The 26,578-nt window shown below is 35.8% G+C and overlaps 1 protein-coding gene across 2 annotated transcripts in view; it reads left to right on the top strand.

Annotated features, from left to right (window-relative positions):
• ELP3 (elongator acetyltransferase complex subunit 3) overlaps positions 1–26,578 on the top strand; it is a 97,854-nt gene that overhangs the window by 17,456 nt on the left and 53,820 nt on the right. For both annotated transcript variants that reach the window (XM_020988613.2, XM_078149659.1), the window contains exons 8-9: positions 9,872–10,033; positions 16,936–17,062. In XM_020988613.2, the coding sequence (XP_020844272.2) occupies positions 9,872–10,033; positions 16,936–17,062 (289 nt within the window). The remainder of the gene's footprint in view (positions 1–9,871; positions 10,034–16,935; positions 17,063–26,578) is intronic.

Below are 26,578 nucleotides of genomic sequence, written 5' to 3'. Positions count from 1 at the left end.
CTTACATGAATTGATGCATAGTGAAGCGAATAGAACCAGGAGAATGTTGTACATGGTAACAACAATATTGTTCAGTGAAGAACTGTGAATGACTTAGCTCTTCTCAACAATGCAGTGATCCAAGACAATCCCAAAGGACTAATGAATCATACTGTCTGCCTCCAGAGAAAGAACTGATATTGATTGAATACAAACTGAAGCATGCTATTTTTTACTTTCTTTCATTTTTTCCTTTTATTTGAGTCTTCTTATACAAAATGACTGATATAGAACTATTTTAAATAATTGCATGTTTATACCAAAACCAAAAACTCATAAACTGGCCCTGACCTACGTTTTTGGCATTATTATACGTTATTCCCCAACATGTATTCTTTGATCCAGCCCTGCTTGCCTTTTTGCTTTCCTCACATGTGATACTCCATTTCCTTTTTTTTAAAAAATATTTTTATTTATTTTGTTAGATATTTTCCAATTGCATATAAAAAATCAATGATCATTTTCTAAAATTTTATTTATTTTTTTTATTTTTGGTTTTCAGCATTCACTTTTATAAAATTTTGAATTCTAAATTTCCCCCCCTCCCCAAGAGGGCATACAATCTGATATAGTCTATACAGGTACAAACATATTAAATATAGTTCCACATTAGTAATGTTATGAAAGAAGAATCAGAGCAAAAAGGCAAAACCATGAGAAAAAAAAAGAGAGAGAGAAAATAGTATGCTTCGATTTGCATTCAGACTCCTTAGTTCTTTCTCTGATATGAATAGCATTTTCCATCATGAAACTTTTGGAATTGTCTGAGGTCATTGCATTGCTGAGAAGAGCTAAGTCTTAACAAGTCAGTCATCACCCAGTGTTGCTGTTACTATGTACAGTGTTCTCCTGGTTCTACTCACTTCACTCAGCATCAGTTCATGCAAATCTTTCCAGGTTTTTCTGAAGTTTATTACTTTTTTTTTTTTTTGGCTAGGCAGTGGGGTTAAGTGACTTGCCCAGGGTCACATAGCTGGTAAGTGTTAATGTGTCTGAGGTCAGATTTAAACTCAGGTCCTCCTGATCAAGGGCAGGTGCTCTATCCACTGCACCACCTAATGGACCTTTTGTTCTTCCAGATGAATTTTGCTATTATTTTTTCTAGCTCTATAAAATAATTTTTTGGTAGTTTGATTGGTATGGCACTGAATAAGTGAATTAATTTAGGTAGAATTGTCATTTTTATTATATTAGCTCATGCTACCCATGAGCAACTGATATTTTTCCAGTTGTTTGGATCTGACTTTATTTGTATGAAAAGTGTTTTGTAATTGTATTCTTATAGTTCCAGGGTTTGTCTTGGCAGGTAAACGTTCAGATATTTTATATTGTCTACAGTTACTTTAAATGGAATTTCTCTATCTCTTGCTGCTGGGCTTTGTTAGTAATATATAGAATTGCCAATGATTTATGTGAGTTTATTTTTATCCTACAACTTTGCTAAAGTTATTAATTATTTCAAGTAGTTTTTTAGTTGATTCTCTAGGATTCTCTAAGTATATTATCATATCATTTGAAAAGGGTGATAACTTTATTCCTTCATTGCCTATTCTAATTCCTTCGATTTCTTTTTCTTCTCTTATTGCTAAAGCCAACATTTCTGGTATAATATTGAATAACAGTGGTGATAATGGATGTCCTTGTTTCACCCCTGACCTTACTGGAAATACTTCTGGCTTATCCCCATTACATATAATACTTGCTGATGGTTTTAGATAGATGCTACTTATCATTTTAAGGAAAACTCCATTTATTCCTATACTTTCTAGTGTTTTTAATAGGAATGGGTGTTATATGTTGGCAAAAGCTTTTTCTGCATCTATTGAGATAATCATATGATTTTCTTTTAATTTATATGCTCAATTATATTGATAGTTTTCCTAATATTGAACTAGTCTTGCATTCCTGGTATAAATCCGACCTGTTCATAGTGTATTATCCTTGTGATAAGTTGCTGTAATCTCTTTGCTAATATTTTATTTAAATTTTTTTGCATCTATATTCATTAGGGAAATTGGTCTATCATTTTCTTTCTCTGTTTTGGCTCTTCCTGGTTTAGGTATCAGTACCATATTTATATCATAAAAAGAATTTGGTAGGACTCCTTCTTTGCCTGTTTTTCCAAATAGTTTATATAGTGTTGGAATTAATTGTCCTTTAAATGTTTGGTAGAATTCACTTGTAAATCCATCTGACCCTGGCAGTTTTTCCTTAGGGAGTTCATTGATGGCTTGTTCAATTTCTTTTTCTGACATAGTGTTATTTAAGTGTTTTATTTCTTCTTCTGGTAATCTGGGCAATTTATATTTTTGTAAATATTTATCCATTTCACTTAAATTGTCAGATTTATTGGCATAGAGTTGGGCAAAATAGCTCCTAATTATTGTTTTAATTTTGTCTTCATTGGTGGTGAATTCACCCTTTTCATTTTGAAACTGGCAATTTGGTTTTCTTTCTTTTTTAAAATCAAATTAATCATAGGTTTATCTGTTTTATTCTTTTTTTTCATAAAACCAGCTGTTTATTAGTTCAATAGTTTTCTTAATTTCAATTTTATTAATCTCTCCTTTAATTTTCATAATTTCTAATTTGGTATTTAATCGAGGATTTAAAATTTGTTCTTTTTCTAGCTTTTTTTAGTTGCACACCCAATTTATTGATCTGCTCTTTTTCTCTTTTATTCATGTAATCATTTCTTTCCCCTTTCCCCCCCATTTCCCGTAGGGTAAGATAGATTTCTGTACCCAGTTGAGTATGTATGTTATTCCTTCTTTGAGCCATATCTGATGAGAGTAAGGTTCAAACAATGCTTGCCTCCCTCTCTTCTTTCTCTCGACTGTAATAGGTCTTTGCGCCTCTTCCTGTGATGCAGTTTACCCTTTTCTGCCTCCTCCTTTCCTCTTCTCTCAGTACAATCCTTTTTTTCACTCCTTAATTAATTTTAATAATAATTCTAATTATTAGGAGGCTTTTTTATATGGTTGTTTTGAATGATTTATATTTTTTCCTTTTAGATCTGTTTGTTTATATTCTTTGACCATTTTTGTTTATGGGGGAATAGTTCTTAATCTTATATATTTGAATCTGTTTCATATATCTACAAATATACATTTGTTTGTATGTATGCATGGATACCAGATCTTTTTCAGAAAAACTTGCTATAAAGATTTTTCCTAGTTAACTATTTCCCTTCTAATTTTAATTGCATTTATTTGACTTGTGCAAAAAACTTTTCAGTTTTATGTAATCAAAATTGTCCATTTTATCTTTTGTGATTTTCTCACTCATTTGGTAATGAATTCTTTCCCTGCTCATTGCTGATAAGAGGAATCTTGATAAAAGCAATGTGGTATAATAAAGATTGGAAACATTAGAAGGGATATATGGGAACTGAGTTCAACAACAGAACAAGTATAGTTTCCCAGAAGAGTTGATTAGTCTAAATGACATTGTCATTGTGCATACAATGCAGTCCCACCAGTTTTTTAAAAGTAATAGCTTTTGGTGATTACCAAAATTAGACATAAAAATCACAGATTGGGAGATGAAAAGGCATTGGCAGAGAGATCTGAGTCATCCAAACACCAAAACGTTAAGAGTGTAGAACAACCTGGTCATGCTTTTTAGATGATTTTATTCTTTATTAATCAGTACTGCCCAAAAGCAGTTTTGTGCTCAGTCTTTAATGCTCCCTAACTATTCTCAAATAGAAGCTATTTAAAATGAATTACTCATCAGGGATTTTTTCACGAGTAGATGAATCAGTATTTCTCCCTATGGAATCTGTAATTCATTACAATCTTTTCATTTCTCTTATAATCTTCTTTGACTTGATTCGATATGTTCTTTGATGGATTGTTGCCTTGAATGTGGTAGAGAGAGTAAAGGTTTTGCTAGGCCTTGGCTGAGTTGAGTGTCATGTGTGGTTGTAGCCTTGGAGACCCCTGAATGGAGTAGGAGAAAAACCAAGCTAAAAGGCTGAATTTTGCTTCAACCTTGCTCTGAATTTGACAGACTTCAAATTATCTTAGTATCTCTGGATGTCAGCTCTCTCCTAGACTTAAGGCTTCCCAAACAATTTTCTGGTTCAGCCTGACTTTTTGTCTACCAGTCTGTACTTCAGTTGAAATTAGGAGAAGCAGCCAGCTACAAGATATGTTGAAGGATGGTTTTTAATGACTACTTATAATTGAACATATATTAAATACTAGAAAACTTAATTCTGTATAACACATAGGAATTTATTTTACAGGTCTCACAGAGAAAGGTCAAAGATAGTATATTACCAAGAAGGAATAATTTTCAAATCCTAGCTGCTTGTCCTTCCCCTCTTTATTCCACTCACCTCACTGGACCTAGCCTTCAGAATTGTTCATTGACTAACATGAGTGGCTTCTGACTATATTTTTAATAGATGGGTCTATTTTCTAGCTGTTGTAGCTCATCTTCTGCAGGATGCTAGAGAAATCTTGATTTGCAAAATGAAAATAGAATTGTAGAAAATAACCAGAATAAAAGTTTATTGCATCTATAGAATATTAACTACTAACTTTCATTGTTTCTTCCATTTCCCTTCCTGCAACTGAATTAACAAAGGTAATGGTGGTTTTTTTTTAAACCCCTGAAGAAAAGCATTTTGAAATGAAGTTGAAAATAATTATGTGAGGGCTAGTTTGTATTCCTGTCCCTTGTGCCCTCTATAAACCTCCACTCATGAAGAGACGTTATCTTGCCTGCAGCAGCTTCCTGTATCCTTGATTGGGTCTTTGATGCTCTCCCCTCCAGTAGAAAGATTAGCTTGTAAATTCCGCTGGCCTCATCCTGTGATTGCCTCTCCCGTATACAGAATTCACATTTGTGCAGTTGCTTTCCCAGTGGTGTTTTCAGTGAGTCACTGGTGTGTCATTTGGCAGTGAACTTGCTGACTTAATGGCATGAATTCTAAGAAATGGGATTTTTTAGTATATAGGTTAAGTGAGGTTTTATGTTGGCAACTATGGCTTCATCTGAGCTGAGAATTCTTTTGTTTTGCCTAATTAAATGCCTTTTTAGTGTATCAGTACTATTGTCTATTGAAAGCTAAAAATATCAGTAGGCTAAGTCTTTTACTTCCTGATGGAATTTGTTAACCAGAAAAGCAATAAAATTTGGTTACATTTTGGGTTAGTGCTGTCCTTTAGTGAATGCACAAATTGATTACTGTTGCATCTTGTTATCTTCATGTAGCATATTACTGTTGATACTGTAAAGTTTATACTTAGAATGGAAAGTTCCCACAGAATCTTGAACTTTATCTGATAAGTAAAAAACAAAACAAAACAAAACAATGCACTCTATTTTAAGGTTCCTGGGTACAATTTGGAGATAATTCATTTAATTGTATTGATTGCTTAGGGAAAGCAGATTCGCTTTTAAATAATAATAGAATCATTGAATTTTAGAGCTGAAAGAGACCTTAGACATCTTATAGCTGAACCCTCTCTTTTTATGACCGAAAAAACTGAGGCCTACATTGGCAGAGAACATGAAAGCAAACTAAAACCTGAATTATTCTGGTCCTAGTCCTGTTTGATAATCTTTTCCCTGGTGTGGGGTGTTAGGTGGAGTGTGGAGTTGTGGTCCTTCATAGTCCTCACCAATATCAGCTCTTTCTGAACATTGATGTTTCTTGACACTTATGATTATTTCATGCTTTTTCATTCTTCTTATTACTTGTCCTTGCTTCCTTTTTCTGTACATCTCTTCTTCCACATCTAAATTAATCAGAGAATTCGTTGTTATCTTTTTATTTTCAGTTGCCTAATCCAGCTTCTCTGTCTCACACACAAACACACATCTATCTACTCCCCTTTATTCCCACGGTATTACAGACCCTCAAAACCACCAGTACACTCTTTCTGCCTCCAATTTTTCCTCCCTTCCAATCCATCCTTCATGCTTCTGCCATAATCTTCTTTCTTTTTCAGTACATCTGGTCATAGTCTCTTAATAAGAACCCTGAAATTGCTATTCTTTATCAAAGTTCATACTGTTTAACCTAACAATCAAGGCCCTTTATAATCTAATCTTACCTTCTCTTCAACTTTCTCATGGTACTCTATACCCACATGATGATGATGATGATGATGGTAATGACAAACATTTATATAATGCTTTAAAGTTTTCCAAATCATTTATAAACGATCTCATTTGATTCTCACAATAGTCCTGTAACGTAAGTATTAAAAATGGATTTTAGCTGGGAAATGTTCCACCAGTGCAAGTCACCTGCGGCTTATAGAGGTTAAGTCACTGAAATAAAGAGTTTGAAGGGAACTGGGTAGTCACATAGTCCAACCCCTAACATAAAAGAAATCACCTGTATAATATACCCAATGAGTGGCATCCATCTTCTGTTTTAAAGACTTCTCATGAAGGGTAGCTGATTACCTCTAAAAGGAATACACTCTAGGATGGCAATAATTTTAAGGAATGTTTATGTTTAACACAAATTTGCCTCTCTGTGGCTTCTACCTGCTTCTCCTGGTCCTGTCCTCTGAGGCCAAGTGGAACAAATCTAATCTTTCTTCTATGGGTTAGGCCTACAAATTTTGAGGGAACTATCATGCTTCCTCCTCCCAACACCACACTCCCAAATCCTTTCTTCTTAAAGTTACACATCTCCAGTTCTCTCAAGAGATGTTCATATGGCATGTACTCAAGGCCCTTCCTTTACCATTCTTTTTATCCTCCTCTGTACTCTTAGCACTATTCCTGTTTGTAAGCACTCCAGCTTTTAAAAAAGGCAAGAGTTTCTCTACATTGTGGCTCAAATTCTGCCTTGGTATGAGTGGGACTAGATTTTTAGCTCACGTTAACATAGTGTTTTAAAGTTTACAAAGTACTTCATGTACATCTCCTCATTTTAGTCTCTCAACTGTCTTGCAAGGTTAATGCTATAGGTGTTATTCTTTTTTTACAGGTAGGGAAATGACCAGTCAGACTTACTTAGGGCTACAGGGTGAGTAGGTGTCTATCTGCTCAGTTCATTTAAACACAGACTGTTCTGACTGTAAGACCAGTGCTCAGTCCATCACATCAGGCAGTTTTACCCCATCCAGGGAGAAGACTAGGATTAGTTTGCAATCTGGAACAACTGTATGACTGGGTTTAAGAACCAAAACCAAAAAATTTTAAAAAAATTAAAAAAGAGCCAAAACCAGAATCACCAAATTAGCCATGTTTTAATCAACAGAACAAGGGTAGGAAACAAAAAACCAAGTATAGTACGGGAAGACAGAAAAGCAAATAGTACCAGAAAGGAAATTTGATATGGGTGGCAGTATAATACCATGAAGAAAATGCTGAATTTGGAATCAAAAGACCTGAGTATGAATCTTAGCCCTGCTACATACTATCTTGAAACTTTGAGTAATTCATTTAATTTCTTTGTGCTCCAGTTTCCTTATCTGTAAAATGATGACTTAAAGTCAATTCCATCTCTAAATCCACAAGTCATATTCAATCACTAGCCCTCTAGGCTCTCTGTCTCTTTATCAAGTAATTGACCAATTTCCAGGGCACATGAATTGGGATGAAGAGGTTTTTGTAGGATGGAAGTTCGGTTAATGATACTTGGTTTAGGGGGCAAACTCAGAAAGCCAGTTTAGGCAAACCCCACCTGGTCAAGGACTTTCAGGAAGCAAGGGCAAAGAATAATATCAAAATGCCAACAAATCCTAATATAAACATGAATCCAATATTCAATTCCATGATACATAAATTTTATGAAAGGGAAATTCCACTTTTATTATATAATGCTATGATTAAGTATTTTAATATGGCATCTTAAGCTATGCAAAACGCTTTAAATATATTATCTCATTTGATTTGGCATGGTTTTAAAAAAATATTGACTGGCAAATCTATTGTTTTTATTTCTCAGATTAAAAGCAGAGCCTTTTCATTCAGACCACATATCTAAGGCAGTATAACTTAACAAAAACAGATCTCCCTAAGCGTGTGACAAAAGAGAAAATAATCTTGACTTGTAAACCTAAATTTAGAAGGTCACAGAAACAAATATGAACCAAAAGTAAGGGGATAAATTGGTTCAGCATGTTCTTTTGTTTGTATTGTACATGTGTTGTGTGTGTAAAATTTGTTCAGAACAGTAGTAGCTTGGGAATGCTCTCAATTTACTTGTGTTAAATGTAGTGAATATGATTTTGGTGTTTGGAAAGGATTTCAGTGGTGTATTGGGAATGGAAAAATTAAACTTTTTCAATTTTATTTTATTTCATTGTTGTATGTTACATTAATCTGAAGGAAAGGATCTCAGGCTGGTCGAGGCTTGGCATAAATGAGAATGATCAGTCAGTTATGATTACTATGGGTTTTACACACATTTTCATTTCTATGTGCAACATACTATATTGGCAAAGCGGGTAATGTCTGTAACAAGGACAATAAATTAGCCATCTCTGATTATAATTCAGACAAGCTGATTAGCCTTGGTTTTTCCTTGATTATAAATAATTGTGATGACCATTAATAAATGAAATGGATATTTGTATTTCACAAATAAGTTTGAATTTTTATGTGTTGAATTTATAAAACAACTAAGCTTGGTTATTATTTTTTTTATGGAAACAATAGTGATTAGAGCCGATACTAGGGAGTAGACGAGGTCGGTCTGTCCACCTAGGATATGCAGCTGGATGTTACTTTTTAATAAATCCCTATGTTTTAATGTTAAAAAATTCAACTTTGCACTGCATATACATTTATGATAAATTGGTTAATTTTCAAACCTTATAGCTACAGATATTTTATTATAGCTCTGCCTAAGTCAGTATACAAAGCATTATTCAAATTAACATTTAATTTTGGGAATTTAAGTAGAAACAGAAGAACAATACACTATTTTCGTAATTATTCCCCAAAGCAGATAAATGCTAATATTGATACTAGTGAGTTCAGTTTCTATTAGCAACTGAGGAATGAACAAGCAGTGAGCTAATTGCATAGATTATTAGGAGAATCATTATTTCAAGAAATAATACAGTAGAAAACATGGCTGTATTTGGAGTCAGAGAATTGAATCCTCAAACTTTTTCACTTAACTACTGGTGTAGAGAAATGATACGGAGACTTCTCTGGGTTTTTTTTCCTTATCTGTAAAACGAGGCACTTACAATATATTTGATTCTATTCTCTATTACTTGTATCTTTTTAGTATGATGGACATAAATTCTTAAAAGAGAGGAAGCAGCCTAGCATGCAAAATGGGTTTTATTCGTAATAGAGTATTAGGAAAGTTCTGACTGGAAGCATTGAGAAGAATGACTGGTGGGAGGGGATATGATTAAAATGTTCCAGTCTAGGTTCTTTCCCCAACAATCTTTATTTACTTCTTGCAGGTGATTTGCTTTTCTCTATCTCAGAGGTGATCAGCACATAGAATATTGACTAAAGTAATTGGAAGATATTCTGGTATTTAGCAGCCTAATATCTTGATATTAAGAAAAAAGGTATCAGACTGAAAGATTGATAATTATTATGTGCTGTTTCTAAGATTAGCAGCCTGTAAGAGAAAGTGCACACTGTAAAATACTTTCATCGAGTAATTCACAGGGAGGGAGATAAAATTCATATAGATATCTTTCATTTAAACATGATAATGATTTGTAGGACCAGGAGGATGATTTTATATCAGAAACCACTGCTTCCAAGAGAAGTATGGTTGCAGAAGCACTGGATTCTCGGTTGGAGAAGAGAAATCTTGCTTTAGGAGTAGGCAAGAATTTCCTGTAATTGGAAAATGTGGCACAATTTTAGGTTTGTTTTACAGGTACTCTGAAAGAAGCCTCACAAAATGTATTGGTATCACCATTGAGACGCGACCAGATTATTGCTTGAAGAAGCATTTGAGTGATATGTTATCCTATGGCTGTACAAGACTGGAGATTGGAGTGCAGAGTGTTTATGAAGATGTAGCCAGAGATACCAACAGGTAAGATAATGGTTACCTCTGAAAGCTGGTATGTGGCAGTGGCATTTTATTTCAATGCAATCCAATGGTCTCATGTAAAACAATATATTACTCAGTGCCTACAAACAGAATGTGAAAAAAAGTTGAGTACTTTAATTTTAAGTCAGTTAAATGAAAGATTGTCTTGAACACAAGTATTAGCTAGGTGTATGCAGTAGATAAATCTTAGACCTAGAATCTGGAAGAACTGAGTTCATATCCAGCCACAGACACTAGCTGTGTGACCCTGGGCAAGTTACTTATCTATTTCAGTTTTCTTATCTGTAAAATGAGGATAATTTTATTATCTCTATCTCCCAGGGTTGTTGTGAAGATAAAATAATATTTGTAAAGCACCTTGCAAACTTTACTGTGCTCACCGTAGAATACATGCTGTCTCCACCATCAACTTTTGGAGTCCGTTCTTCTCTTCAAGACTCAGATCAAGTCAGGGCATCTAGGTGGTGCAGTGGATAGAGCACCGACCCTGGAGTCAGGAGGATCTGAGTTCAAATCTGGCCTCAGACACATAACACTTGCTACTGTGTGACTCTGGGCAAGTCGCTTAACCCCAGTTGCCTCACCAAAAGAAAAAAAAGACTCAGATCAAGTCTAGTCAAGTCAACAAGTATTTATTAAATGCCTACTATGTGCCAGAAACTGTGTTAAGCCTCTTTCAGAGTCTTTTCTGGTCCCCAACTAACCAGTGCCTTTTTCTATGTAAGGTTACCTTGTATCTGCTTTGTATGTGTTTTATATGTAACTATAAATGTATGTTTTGTCTTCCCTAAGGTTTTTGTCTTTGTGTCCTATATGCCTGGCATATAGTAAGTACTTAGTAAATGCTGGTTAAATGATAGATTTCCCCAACTCCACCTTGTTAGGTTTTATGGGGAATATGAAGCGACTGGAGAATAGTGTAGCACACTTAAGTGTGGAAGGTAATAAAGAAGTAAAGTACTCTAAGAATTCAGAAGAGAGGAAAGAGCATTGTGGTTTGTAGCATTTGGACAAATTGAGGCTTGAGCCAGCCCTTGGAGAGAGATAGGATTTGGGTAGAGGGTAGTGTGGAGAACATGCCAAGTAGAGGGAAGCAGAATGAACAAAGACAAGATAAAAGTAGTTAGTGACATGTGTGAAAGGCGGGAAGGAAATAGGGCTGGCAGAAGCAGAAAGTTCATGTAAACTGTAATAAGAAATAAAGTTGAATATGTGTAGTATATACAGTTTGTACACTAGGCAGAGCAGTCCAGGCTAGATGTGGGCCTTGGATGACAGCTGTGTGGTGTGGTAGTCAACTCTGCACACTTGGAATCAGAAAACCTAATCTCAGGTCCTTAGTCTTCTACTAAAAATTTTGTAAATTACTTAGACCCACTGAGCCTAAATTTCCTCATTTGTCAAATAGGAATAAAAACATTTAGTAGGTAGAATGCTTGTAAATGAATGAGTGAGGATGCCAAACAGGGAAAGTGTTTATGTTGTAACTCTTCATTTCCTCATTTTCCTCTCACCTTTTATTCAGTATTGTTACTTTCTTTGGATATAAATTCAATCCAAATAGGTCTTTGACCTATGCCCCTGGCTAGTAGCTTGGTTTTTGGATCCCATGGCCTAAAGTGTGCTTTAAAAGGAAAAAAATTATTTGCTAGTGGATACTCTTTAGTCACTTTGTCAATAATATTTATTTAGTACACACTACTTTTGTATTAAGAATTTTAGAGAAATACAGTAGAAGAGGCATAAGATCCTTCCAGCTCAGAATGTCTTTGTGATAGTCAGAGCCCCTACATAGATAAATGAATATGTACACAAAACTCCACATAGTTTGAAGCTACACATAGCCGGGCCAAACTCTTATGGAAATTACCTCATTAAAATCTATTGTATTTTCCCATAGAAACAACTAATTTCATATTTTAGGAGTTGCATTCTTGACCAAGAACTTGAAATAAAATCATTCATAGATATAACCAATATATGACTTAAATGCAACAATAAAAGAACTGTAAAATTCTGTAATAAATTTAGTATTTAAAAATGGTCCAGGTCCCATAAAAGCACATAACATATTCAGGATACCCTGTTTATACACTAGCTATAATAAATATTTAACTAACAGAGTTTGGAGAATAATTTGAGTAGCCTAGGTCTGTTAAAGTCATCTGGAAAGTTTGATTTGATTCCTCTTTTGCTCTTGATAAACTTTCCTGTAGCAAGCAGTGTTGCTTCTAGGTTTGTTAATTTGTAAATAGGCAGCTGTGCTGCCAGCTAGAAAGGTTGAGCATATATGTATGGAGTTTACTGTTGTAATCAAATAAAAGTTTCAACATAGCCAATTTGACATATTTAATAACATGCAAAATAATCACTGTGCTGCATAGTAATTAAGCGTACATGAAAAACAGTTCTCTTAATGTCAATAGTTAACATTAATTTTGTAAGTCCATTTTGTTGAGAGGTTCTTTTTTGTCAGTTCTCAGGTATTTTATATATAATTGGTGTCAGTATGGATAGTTTTCCTTGATACCATATACTGTCTTATCATTGTCACTCTATATGTTAACACTCATACACATTAAAAAGCAGAGGTGCCACTGATTTGGTACTTATGCACATACTGTGTGGTTAGATTTTCATGTACGTATATTAATTATCCCCAGCTAGATATAAGCTCTTTGAGGACCGAGACTGGATCATAGTTCTTGTTTTCCTCTATGACCCCTGCTACAACAGAACGAAGGGGTATGGCTATAAAGACAATACCAAAGATGACTTTGTGCTTATAAATCTCATGAATTGGGAGAATTGTGGCAGGTTTTAGAAGAAAATCATGATTTGGACATGTTTGTATCAAAGACCTGCCATCCAAGTGGAAGTTTCTAGTAAGCAATTAGACTTAGATGAGCTCAGCTCAAGTCTGGAGATAAAGTCTTAGGGACCAACTACATAAAGGTCAGAGTAGAAGCAGTGAAGGTACTTAAGTTCCCCAAGGGAGGGCGTATAGAGAGAGGCAGGTGCTGTGATAAAAAGCTTGAGAGTACCTAAGGTTTATGAGATAGAAGAACCTTTCAGGTACGTTAATGCCTACCATTCTGGAAAGCAACTTGAAATTTTGTTAAGAAAATTACTGAAATGTATGCCCAACTTTGATCCAGAGATCCTACTGCTAGCATATATCCTAAGGAGGTCAGTGATAAAAAGAAAGGATCCATAGACAACCAAAATATTTACAGTGGCACTTTTTATAATAGCCAAGAACTAGAAATAAAAACAAAGGCCCACAGATTGGGAACTGGCTAAACAAATTGTGATATATAAATAGCCAAGAACTAGAAATAAAAATAAAGGCCCACAGATTGGGCACTGACTAAACAAATTGTGATATATAAACATAATGGAATATTACTGTGATATAAAAAGCAGTGAATGTCATGAACGTAGAGAAGTCCTGGGAAGACCTCTATGAACTAAAGCAAAGTGAAGTAATCAGAACCAGGAAAACCATGTACACAATTACTACAACAACATAAATGGAAAAAACAACAAAGCAGTTGAAATTGAGTTCTATTAAACTATAATGACAGTGTTTGGGCCCAAAGCAGAGGTAATGGCAGTGTACCTCATTTCCCTCCACAGGGGCAAGAGATATAGAACATAAGCGTATGATGTCAGACTTAGTTAATATGTTAGTTTTGCTGAACTGTTGTTATTGTTTATTTTTCCCCTTCCATCCATAAAACTTTAATTCCACTTAGGTTAACTTAATATGCGTGTTCTTAAAAGTTAATTTAATATGCGTGTTCTTAAAAGTTATGCTTGTGTTGTTCATGAAAATTTCCTAAGACATTAAACAAAGCTAGCTATCATCTCAAGTTATTTCCTTGTTAACTGTTTTTACAGCATGTGCATGTTAGGCAATATCAAAAAAAATCATAAAAGCATGGGTTTTTTGTTTTACTGCTGTACTTGATGTACAGTGACTTTATGAATATCCGTCAGTTCATTTTTACTGCATCTTGTACCTTTATTCTTAGGTTGCCTAAACCATTTAAATACAAATAAAATGAGTGTAGCAAAAGTAATGAAAGAAAACAGCAGGTGACTTTACAAATAATGGAATGTGAACCATTTCTGCCCTTCCCTAGAGTAAATTGACTGGATTAAAACTTTATCTTAAGGAGCACTTTTACAACTGCAATCATAAAGCTGTGCATGTTGAGATTGTGTATTCCACGGATACACATGGTATGACATATAATATCTATGGGACATCAATTTCTACCACAGCCACGAATGTTCCAATCCTAAAGCACCCACAGTAATTACACCTGTGGCTTGAACCAATTATCCCTTTTTCCATCCACCGTGACAGAGCAAGATATAGGCAGTTTTCTTTACTTAAACAAAGAAGCCGTTTTAACACTGGCATTATGAAATCACAATGTACCAAAAGTACTATGTAAAACATGTTTAAAAATTCCATGTCCCCATATTGATTACCTCAGATGAAAACAGATAACTCCCCAAATTTTAACTGACTCTACTCCCCTAATATTAAGCATAAAAGCCACATGGGAAATTAAAAAAAATCCAAATAGAAGTAACATAAATCTGTCATAAATCATAAAGAAAATCTTTTTGTGGGACAGCATGAATGGCAAATAGTCAACTGTGTAAATTTTAGAATGAGGCAGACGAAAGTTGGAAGGCTGGTTAATTCTCCCCTCCTTATGGTTCAATTTCATCTCCTTGGGTGTCCAGTATCTACAATGTCAAATTGTCTCTCAGTAATTACATTATTATGAGTAACTAGGTGGCTCAGTGGATAGAGTACTGGGCCTGGAGTCAAGAAGACCTGAGTTCAAATCTAGCCTCAGACTGGATTTGAACTCCTTACTAGCTGTGTGATCCTGGGCAAGTCACTTAACTCTGTTTGCATCAGTTTCCTTATCTGTAAAATGAGCTGGAGAAAGAAATGACAAACCACTCCAGTAACTTTGCCCAGAAAACCCTACATGGGACCGTGAAGAGTCAGACTCAGCCGAAACGACTGAACAACAAGAAATTGCATCCTGTAGTCTGCTGTCTTTGTACGATTCTTAGTGTATCCAGTTCGGCAGTGGCTTCACCAGAAGCTGTCTTTGCAGGGGAGCAGACTTCCTCTGGAGAGTTCAGCATCTCATAATAGAACACAGAAGCTCAAGACCAGGCCTGTGCTCATAGGATGCAGTGGGGGTATCTTTTTGCCTATTTCAAATGCTTCTAGATGTGCTTGTTGCAGTTGATCCACTATTCCATTATTATCATCAACCAAATAATGGTGGGGTCTTCTTTCATTTTGAAATAGAAAACTTTACTTTCTGCTTGTGAAGCATTAAGAATCAAGAACTTTGGGACAGCTAGGTGGCACAGCGGATAGAACTCCAGCCTTGGAGTCAAGAGGACCTGAGTTCAAATCCAACCCCAGATACTTGACACTTACTAGCTGTGTGACCCTGGGCAAGTCACTTAAGCCCAATTGCCTCACCGAAAAGCAGAAAAAAAGAATCAAGAATTTTTCCATTAGAGATGACCTTGGGCCCCTATGACATTTTTGTAAGCAACAGTGAAGAGATTGTTTTCCTCATTGGATAATTCAATTCCTTGGTCAGTTATAGCCTTCATGCAGGCTGCCATGTCTCCATACCTCTCAGCCTGCTCAGCCAATTTGGCCTTCTGTACTAGCTCATTTCTGTCCACGACTAAGGACTGTGCTTGGAATGAGTAGTGACAGCAGACAGCCAGCTGGGGGAAGGGGGAGGAGAAGGAGCACAGTGGCTTCTGGGCAGCAGCAGAGGTCACGGAACTATTTTTTTCTGTTTCTTTATACTTTGCTATATAAGTGATAGCTCTTTCTAGTAGGAGATGGGGGAATAATATATTTGCTCATTTAGGTTAAAAAAAAGGCCTCAATTTTTAAAAAGATTAAAGAATATGTTTATGTTCAGGGTCAAGTTCATATTTAGTAACACTTTATAATTTGCAATTTATGAGATGCTTGCTTCACAGTAATTCTCAGAGGTAGTTGGTGTGTTATCTACATTTTGCAGATAAGAAAACTGAGGCAGAGAGCTTAAGTTACATGCCTCCAGATCTTAGTATTATAGTAGTATATAACTAGTAGTATTGTAGTAGTATTATAGCTACTTAGTCCTGACTCTAAATCCAATGGTATTTCCACTATGCTATGCTTTTTAAGTGCGTAAGAGAGGTAAGGATAATTATAACTGATATCTATATGGTGCTTTAAAGTTTGCCACTCTCTTTACACACATTTTCTCAGTTGAACCTTAGAGCAGCCTTCGCAGGCAGGTACTAGAGATATTGTTATCCCATTTTACAGGGGAGCAAACTGTGGCTCTGAGAGGTCAGGCAGTTTGTCCACAGTCACACAGTTAGTGTCATCGTGAAGTTTTGAACTTAGATTTTCCTGACTCAAGTCTAGCACTTTCTCCACTATGCCATGCTGTTTCTTAAGCATTCTGTGAGAGTTCTGAGGAGAGAGAAGTCACCTGTGATTGAGAGGAACAGAAAAGGCTTTGGAAAGAAAGTTGCCTGTAAGCCAACTTTTAGACAATGGGTAAGATTTCAATGGGTAGAAATTGTGGCGTGTGGAATGGACGTTAAACAATGTCTTATCCAGAATGGTTTAACTGTGGGACCTTTTGAAGGCAAAAAGTACAGCAAGTAATTATTTGAGTGTTAGAACTTTTCGCACATGTCCTTAAGAATCATAGGTTCAGTCTTGCTGTAGTACATCCAGATGACTGTCTTGCCCTGTGTTAATACTGTCACTCACTTGTCTGTATAAACAGTATACATTGTGCCTTTTTTTTCTCTAGGGGCCACACAGTAAAGGCAGTGTGTGAATCATTTCATCTGGCTAAGGATGCAGGTTTCAAAGTTGTGGCGCATATGATGCCAGATTTGCCAAATGTGGGACTAGAAAGAGACATTGAACAGTTTGCAGTGAGTATTCATTGAAATAATTTTAGACTTCATATCTTGTGTAGCCTTTCTATTATTTGATATACTTTTGGAAAAGGAATTGGAAATTTCACCAAAAAATGACAATTGGAAATGTTGGCAGAGCTGTGGGAGAAGTACCCTAAGAAGTTCTGACTTGTTCCAGCTGATCTGAATAAGAATTTGAAATTATCCTAGAAAAGGCCCTAACCTATACCAAGTGTAGTATCCTTTGACATAGTGATACCACTAGTAGGCATCAGTCAATCAGCAAACATTATTTAAGTACTTACTGCGTTCCTGGCATTTGGCTAAGTGCTGGGGATATTTTAAAAAAAAAAGGTAAAAAGAGTCCCTGTCTTTAAGGAGCTTACTTTTAATGGAAAAGACAACATATATAAATCAATACATACTATAAAACATAGAGATCAAAGACAAGGAAAAGTCCTACATATACAAGCATTTTTATTTTTTTTTTCCTGTGCCACCAAAGAATTAGAAACAAAGTTTGGTGCCCATCAGTTGGGGAATGGTTGAACAAATTGTTCAGTATGGATGTAGTGGAATATTATTACACCATAATAAAATAAATTTGTAAAATTCAGAAAAACTTTAAAGTACTTGAATAAACTGATACAAAACAAAGTAAGCAGAATCAAAAGAATGATTTATACAATAACCACTGTAATATAAAGGAAAATAATATTGAAATACATCAGAACTCTAATTAGTTCAATAACTAATCCTGACTTTGTAAGCTCACAGGTTTAGAACTAGACCAGACCTCAGACACCAAACCCTCATTTTGCAAATTGACAGCTGAGACCCAGAGAGGTTGAGTGACTTGTTTAAGGTCAAAGAAGTAATAATTGGCAGGGCCAAGATTGAACGCAGGTTCCCAGATTTCCACTTTCAGAACTCTTCCCAATGTACAAACCTGTCTTCCTTTAGAGAACTAATGGTTAGTGATGCCTTCCTTCTCTCAACAGAAAAGTGGTGAACTAAAGGTATGGAACAAAGTATACATCAACAGATATTGCTAATGTATTTATTTGTTTTGCGGTACTTTACTCCATTACTAGGGAGAGTTCTATTTGAGAGAGAATAATCATTGATAAGTAACAGTTATATGTTTTAAAACATCAGCATAACTTTTTTATTAAAGAAATTTATTTATTTATATATTTATGTATTTATTTTTGCTTTTTGGTGAGCTGGTTGGGGTTAAGTGACTTGCCCAGGTCACACAGCTAGTGTCATGTGTCTGAGGTCATATTTGAACTCAGGTCCTCTTGACTCCAAGGCCAGAGTTCTATCTACTATGCCACCTAGCTGGCCCCATTAAAGAAATTTATTAAGGAAATAATGTTTCTTCCCATTAACAAGCAAAGAAAATGTTATTTACAAATATATTTTGGAGAGGAAGGCTAAATAGTATAATTCATTTGTTAAGCTACATGGGAAATTTCTTTTGCTATCTGCCTCATTAAAAAATGGAATTGTGTTTAGTTATGAAAGAAACCTTCAGATGTGGTGCTACACTTTTGTTAATATCTCTTTTCTTATCTTTCAAAAGCTATCTTTATTTAAAGCCAATGCACCCCCAAATAAAGAAGCATTTTACACAATGAAAATACATCTCAGGCTCACTATTAGTAATTCCTCAAATAATGCCTCCATAATAATTTGTGGTTTTCAGTAGTCGTCTCAGGTATTTGAACAATAGGACTATTAACACCTAAAGCATAATTTCCATTAGCAGGACTCCTGGGAAGATCAATAACAGTCAGTGCTCTGAGGGCCCTATTAAAAGAATATGGTGTGTTCCAAATAATAGCAAATAGCCTAATCTCAATTAAATATTCTTAGTATCCAAGGAGAAAGGTTATTTCACCAGTATATGTTGCAGATAGTCTCTTTACATAAGCAGATTTATTTATCTGCTTGTTTGTGATCTTTTCAGTCCACAGGGAATATTGGCAGACCCATCTCATTTCTAACTACATCTCAGCAGTTGAATGGTAAAGAGCTAAAATGGAAACTCTGATTTATCCCTAGAGAATAATGCTTTCCAAGTTAATGGTTTCATTTCCTCTATAAAATTTTCAGTTAGATAATAACATTGTTCAGGCCCGGTAGAATTCAGAACCTCTTTTCCAACTTCTGAGTGACTTCAGTTTGTACTCTAAATCCTGTTTACTATTTGTTCCTCAGTTTCTTTTATGTAACACCTGGCTCCTAATTAGCAGCATCCAGGTCTTTCTAGATTTAACTTTACTCCAAAAATAGAGTGGCTGAGTCAGAAGTCTACCAGTCTGATTACAAAGACTCTGTTGATATCTTGCCTTTGGACAGCATCAGGACCACTCTCATAGGCTGTTGTCTTCTCTCACCGAAAACGGGCCCATTTTGGAGCCCCACTCCCCACCCCCCAGTGGGGAGACTGGCAAAGGGCAAGAGATTAGTGCCTGTATTGAATGATCTATATCTACATTTCCATAAATTGCTTAATCACTATGAAAGAAGAAATTAAAACTTAACATGGATTCCTTAGTGGAACAGGAAAGAGATAGTTCTCTCGTTGGTTCCCTGCATCATTCTCAAGATCTCTTATCATGTATGATTTGGGTCAGAACAATGCAGAAGAAGAAGAATTATTTAGTAACCTCACATGTGTGAAATTCCTCACTCTGGGCTCTTTACCTCATATTCCCCTGTTTTAATAAAAAACAGAACAAAAATCAAAACACTGGACTGGAAGTCAGGAAATCTGAATTGTAGTCTCAGTTCTGCCACAATAGGATTTGAGATCCAGAGCTACAAGGGACTAATAGGGAAACTGAGGCCTGAGGTGGATAAGTGACTTACCCAAGGTCTTATGGCTCTAAATCCAGTACCCTTTCCACTACAGATTCTAACCTCAAAGAACTCATATTCTACTTGGAAGATATAGCATATACTTAGATAAGTAAATGTATAATAATTTAAGAAAGAAGGGATCCAAAAAGGCTTTACATACAAGGTAGCAACTGAGCTTTAATTTAAAAGAAGATGAAGATCTTGAGAGGAAAAGATGATGGGGGGGTACATTCTAGTCACAGGGCAAATCCTGAGTAAAAACACATAGAATGCATTAGAATGTCAAAATCCAAGAGTAGCTAGTAATCCAATTTGACTGGCACTTAGAGTGTATGAACTAATGTAAAGACTGGGAAGGCCATAGAGGACCTTAAATGCCAGGCTGAGAGGGTTGTGTTTTATACTAGAGATGTGAGAGAGTTGATGCAGCTAGGTGGTGCAGTGGATAGAGCACTGGCCCTGGATGCAGCAGGACCTGAGTTCAAATCCGGCCTCAGACACATAACACTTACTAGTTGTGTGACCCTGGGCAAGTCACTTAACCCCATTGCCTAGCCAAAAGAAAAAAAAAGCTACTGAGATTTTTGATTAGGTAAGTGGCATGGTTAGACCTATCTGTGCCTTATGTAGGCTTTGTTGGCATCTATATGAAATATAGACTGAAAAGGGGGAGAGACTGGAAGAAGACAGATCAGTTAGGAGGTACAGTATCCCCTGTCCTTAAATAACCCTCACTATGTCCCACTCTTCCCTCAAGCTGTCATCTTATATCTCTCCTCCTCTTCACAACCAAACTCCTTGAAAAGCTTTCTCCACTCAATGCTTTTACTTCCTCTTCTCTCCATCTCTTCTAAGCCCTCTACAGTCTGGTTTCCAGCCCCTCACTCAACTGAAACTAATTACTACAAAGTTACTAGTGGTCTCTTAATTGACAAATCCAATGGCTTTTTCTCATTTCTGATCCTTCTTGACCTTTCTGCATCCTTTCACATTGTTGATCATCCTCTCCTGAATACTTTCTCCTCTCGGGATTTTCCTGATACTGCTCTTTCTTGGTTTTCTTCCTACCTAAGACCATTCCTTAGTCTCCTTTGCTGCATCATCATCCATTTCATATCCTCTAACACTGGATCTACAGCAAAGCTCTCTCTTTGGCTCTTTTCTCTTTCTGCACTTTCAGTGACATTATTGCTTCTGTGGGTTTAACCATCATCTCTATATAGATGATTTCCAGATTGATGGTTTCAGTTCTAGTCTTTCTCTTGAAAGATTGGGATTGAGTAGTTAAAAGATAATGGATATCCATGGAAAAGAGCAATTATATTAAATGTAGTACGATATTCTGAGAGGAGAACAGAATCAAGTGAAGGTTTTTTAAGGATAAGGAGATCTAGATATGTTTTAGGTAGGATAGAAGGAGCCTATTGATTGAAAAGATTGATTTGAAAGACACCGATCTAAGGGGCAAGCTCTCAAAGGAGACAAAAGGAATGGGATGACTTAAGTGTGTGAGCAAGTAAAAGGAACAATAAGGTTTTCCGTCTAGATTCTTGCCTATGTGTCAAATCTAAAGTTTGGCAGCTAAAGGAGAAATGTAAAGTGTACAAAACAGTTATTTGTGTACCTACTTCAAAAAGGTCTTTTGATTCGGCAAAATTCATTCTGGTAGTAAAAACTTTGGGTGACATTGGGCTCAACCTCATATAAATAGATCTGTTAGCAAAAATGAGCAGGGTCTGTACAGTAGAAGTTCTGCTTTTCCAGAATCCACATAATTTTTACAAGAGGAAAGGCATAAACTAGGATAACACAGTCTCCATAAGAATAACTACACAAATATTGGTTATGGGGTTTCAAAATGATAGTATGGGAAACTGTCATCAGGAGACAGCTGGAGAGCAACTGACACATTTGCTCTTTGTGGACAACTGCATAACATTTGCCAAAGACCTTATAAATTGGGAACATAAAATACAACAGCTACAAAGAAAACTGTATATAGTTTACTAGAGGTGAATTTCTCTAAGGCCAAGTGGATATACAATGAATCCTGAGATGAAAGGTGTTTCAAAATCAACAAGAGAAAAATCAAAGAAGTCAATAGTTACATGTACTTGGAGGTACAGTGGAAATACCATTAAAGGAAGATGCAGTAGATGAAAAAAGCATCCTGAGCAAAAAACAAAAAAAAAATCACTGTGTGTTGGACAGGCGTTGATTCAAAGGAGGAGAGCTACTCAAAGATTGTGATTCTTCCATTGCACATGATGCAAAGCAAGGGCAGATTATAGTCAAAAAAGGAGGGAAAAGGTACTAGCATAGAGAGCAATAAAAACACATATAGTGTCCCTTTACCAATGCCAAATGAAGAAATAGAACTGCACCCTTGAGTGACAAGCATATCACAGACTGTTTACAATGCCAAAGAATAATATCATAAATTTAGATTTTCTGGTCTTAATGTTCATTGTCAAGATCATAGGCCTAGAAACAACCATCAGATAAACGAAAACATTGGATACAGAAATGGTATTCTTGTTTTTCTAAACAAACATACAATAGAATGGAATGGTGTTATGTCATCCTGTATTCATATATGTTGGACTTGAGAGACTTAAATTTTATAGGCTAAGAACAAACACCATATGAAGTTCTGTCCTCATCTCTCCTGCTTCCAAACTCAGCACTGACACTTTCTAATCTATCCTGGGAAAAACATAATCTCTCAAGCCAGTGCAAAAAATGGGCCTAAGCAAACTTGCTTCTCTTGTTCTAAGCCTAATTTCTTTCTGACTCACAACATCACAGTGAGTAAAGAATGTAATTAAATGTTTTATTTACAAGGCCTGGCAGCTGAGTCTTAGCTTGAGGATCAGCCCAGTTCTTGTTAAGCTGTAGATTGCGTTTTGAAAGAGTAAACAGAGATAGTGAAATTTTTACTAAAGGAGTTGCGTAAGCAGAGGAAAGGTTTGGGGTTTTTTGGGTTTGGTTTTTTTTTTTTTGGTACAGTCGACCTGTAGTTCCTAAATATATGAGGTTTTCCCGGTTCTGATTTCCAATGGAAATTGGTTCTGGAGCAAAATCCAAATTAGTCTCCATCCAGTCAAAGTTTGAGTTGTGATGAGGTAAGAGAAAGGATTTAGAGGAAGTTACAAGAGTATAAGAACTCTGAATAATTTTTTCTGAAAAGGCCCACTAAAAAATACAGCCATTGAATGTTGCTGCTTGAATCATACAGAAGCCATCCAGTCCAACTTGTACCTAAAAGGAATCTCTGTTACAGTATCCCTAAAAAAGTAGTTCTTTAGCCTTCACTGGATAACCTGTAGTGATAACAGAAAAACCCAGTATCTCTCAAAGTCATCCATTTCACCTTTGAACAACTCTATTTTTTGCAAGTTTTCTTTCTTCATACTTAGTCCACATTTATCTCCCTGAAGGTTTCCTATCCACCACTCTTATTTCTGGGCTTTGGGACCAAGAAGAACAAATCTAAGCCATTTTTCATTACATAGCCCTCCATTTACTCACAACTTGGATCACTTCCATCATTAGAGCAAGTTGTTTTCTGGCTAGTCTAAACATTCTCTTTTCCTTCAACTGATTCTTTTAGGTCACTGTCTCAATTTTCTTGACTGACTATTCTATCTAGTTGCCTTTCTAGATACACTCTACTTTGGAACCATCCTTTCTACAATGCAGTGCACAGAATTCCACATGGCCTGAATGGTACAGACTAATAGAAGATTGTTGGCCCTCTCTGCTGGACACACTGCTTCTCTTAATGAAGGATTTCACATTAGCTTTTCTAGCAGCTATTATACTCTTAACTTGAGCTTGCTGGTCAGAGAAACTCCAGTTTCTTTTCCTTTTCACATAAATTGTTGTCTAGCTGCACTTCTCCTGTCGAATACTTATTCAGTGTTTTATTTGGACCTAAGTGTAAGGGTTTACATTTGTCCTTATCTGTTATATCTTAATAGAGTCAACCTGTCGCTATAGTTTGTCAAGATCTTTTTGGATCTGGACTCTGTTATCCAGTATGTTACCTATCCCTTCAGCTTGGTGTCATCTGCATATCTGACAGGTGTAGCATGGATTCAATGACTACTACTCCTTGTTTTTGGTCATTTAGCTAATTTTGATTGCAACTAACTGACCTGTTCTTTATTAATCCCATGCTGGCTTCTGGCGACCAGTACTCTGACACTTCATTTCTTTTTCTTACTGCTCACAAACCACCTCTTTTAATATTATACTTTGATAATTGACTCAGAATTCAAGCAAACTAGCCATTAGAAAACCAGGACAGCACTTGCCCACCTCCAAACCTGGTTTTTGACAGTTTTTCATAGATTAGCAAGTGACTTAGCTTCCTTATCCATAAGCTATTACTGTATGAAGGGATAAAGTTTGGCTAGGCATGTTAGGGAATTACAATTTACTTAGAGCAGCCAGCTGAACTCTTACTATCTGCTCACTTAGATCACATTTCATCTACCGTTTTTGTTCTTCCAGTCTGAATAAAGATCATTTGTTTTGCTGGAGAAATGGACCCATTCATTCCAAGCAACAGTCTTATCCTTTCATCTTTCTCTTACTCTCCATGTGGCTAAATTACCCTGCTTTGTTATCCTTGGAATTTATCCCCAGTTCATTCTGAGCTTTAACATTGCTGTCACTATTCTTACAATACCATGCTATCTTTCTCTGTTTCTGTTTTTCAGTTATCTATCCTCACTTCCATCCTCTCTGCTTGTCTTTTTAAAACCTAACTTGACTAAGTTTCCCCTATGCATCTGCATTAATCTTAGATATATCTTACTCTTAAACTTTTATTTATTTTTAAGTTTTATTTATGCCTTTTGGTTTTTAAACTATTTCCCAATATTCTCACCATTCCCCCACCCCCAAATCTTCCCTTGTTATTTAAAAAAAAAAGTTAAGCAAAACCAGCTAGTATATCAGCCATGTTTGACAACCTAAGTAACCTCAGTTTAAATTACATTTCTCTTATTAGTGTTTGGAACATTTGATTTGATCATGGTTGTAAATATTCTGAATACCTATTGTTTATTTCCTTTGACTGCTTATTTCATTGAAGTCCTTTGTATTTGTGTCTTCAGAATATCATTCTTCCTTTACCTCTTTAGCCAACTTTCTATATAAAATTTTAGGATATAGGATCATGCAATCTATTTTCTTAAAATCTGGAGCATTTAGACTATTTGACTTTCCTGTGTCTTTCTCCATCATGAACTGTAAGGTAGAGTTCAACTATATCTCAATTTTACCATCATTTCAGATTCAACCACTTCCTTCATATTAGTCAAAATCAGATCAAGGGTAGCCCTCACAACTTCCTCATATTTTAAACAATGAAGCCATCATTAATGCAAGTTAAGGATTTATCATCCACTTTGCTGTCGGCAGAGAATGGACTCTAGCATACATATGTGTGGTTCTTTTAGTGGTGTCTTTTGTTCCCAGTTGAATCCCCAGAAAGGGTATTGGTTGTCAGGTTTGGCAGTATTACCCCTCTGGAAACAGCATTTGTTGTTTTTCAGTCCTGTCCGACTCATCATATCTGATTTTTCATGATCCTATTTGGGGTTCTCTTGTCAGAAATACTGGAGTGGTTTCTTATTTCCTTCTTCAGCTCATTTTACAGATGAGAAACTGAGGCACACTAGGATTAAGTGACTTGCCCAGTGTCACACAGCTACTAAGTGTCTAAAGGTGGATTTTAACTCAGGTCTTCCTGATTCTAGGTCCAGCACTCTACTCACTGTACCACCTAGGTGTCCTAATAGCTAATCTCTCTGTTATTAATGTTAGGTTGGCATATGAGTACCTCACTGTCTCTTAGCAAGGAGTCATTAACCAGCACAACTTTTCTTAGCCTCTTCACCTTCTCTCTATAGGTGACTAACTTTCACATTGTTCATATGGAACTAATATTTGTCAGTGGCAGAAACAGACATATCATACTTTTGCCAGTTCCGTGCAATATTCCTCTTGCTCTGCATACTTAAGAATAGAGAGATTCTCACTTCTCTCTTCTTCTTGTTGTTAACTTTTGTGGCTCATTCACTTATCAAACTGCTGTTTGCCACATGAGATTTCAACACATTTATGGGCTTTTCAGATTAGAGCCCCCAAATATTTGTGCCATTGGGAGATTGATACTGATTATGAATTAAACTTGATCTAGTCCTCTTTCCTCTGGGCCAGCAGTTACCTTTGAAAGGAAGCATTCCTACCAAAAAAGATCCAAAAAGTTTTGACTAACTTGTGTATCACTCTGGACAGAAGAAAATTGATCTATGAATTAAATTGTAAAAGATCAAGACAGGCCATTAAAGAAATATATAGGACAGTATTGTCCCTTCTTTAACACTATCTAGTTTGCTGTGTTGCATCAAGTCCCAAAACAACCCTATATATAAGGTAACAATTGGGCAGCAAATTAACGTGGTAGAATAAATTATACTGAGACTATCAGCCTATATTTGCTTTAATATTTGGGTTTTCTAGAACTGAGTTAAAAACTTCCTTTCAGTACCTTCATTAGAATTGTACTTTATTGCTTTTAAAACAAATCCTCTGCTCCAGTCAGTCTAAACACATATTAGCTAAGTAGCAAGACAAGACAATACA

This window comes from Phascolarctos cinereus, unplaced genomic scaffold (assembly GCF_003287225.1).
Source record: "Phascolarctos cinereus isolate Bilbo 61053 unplaced genomic scaffold, phaCin_HiC Scaffold_2;HRSCAF=192, whole genome shotgun sequence".
NCBI lineage: Eukaryota > Metazoa > Chordata > Mammalia > Diprotodontia > Phascolarctidae > Phascolarctos > Phascolarctos cinereus.
Note: the sequence above shows the minus strand (reverse complement) of the source record. Positions and strands in the feature narration are given on the sequence as shown.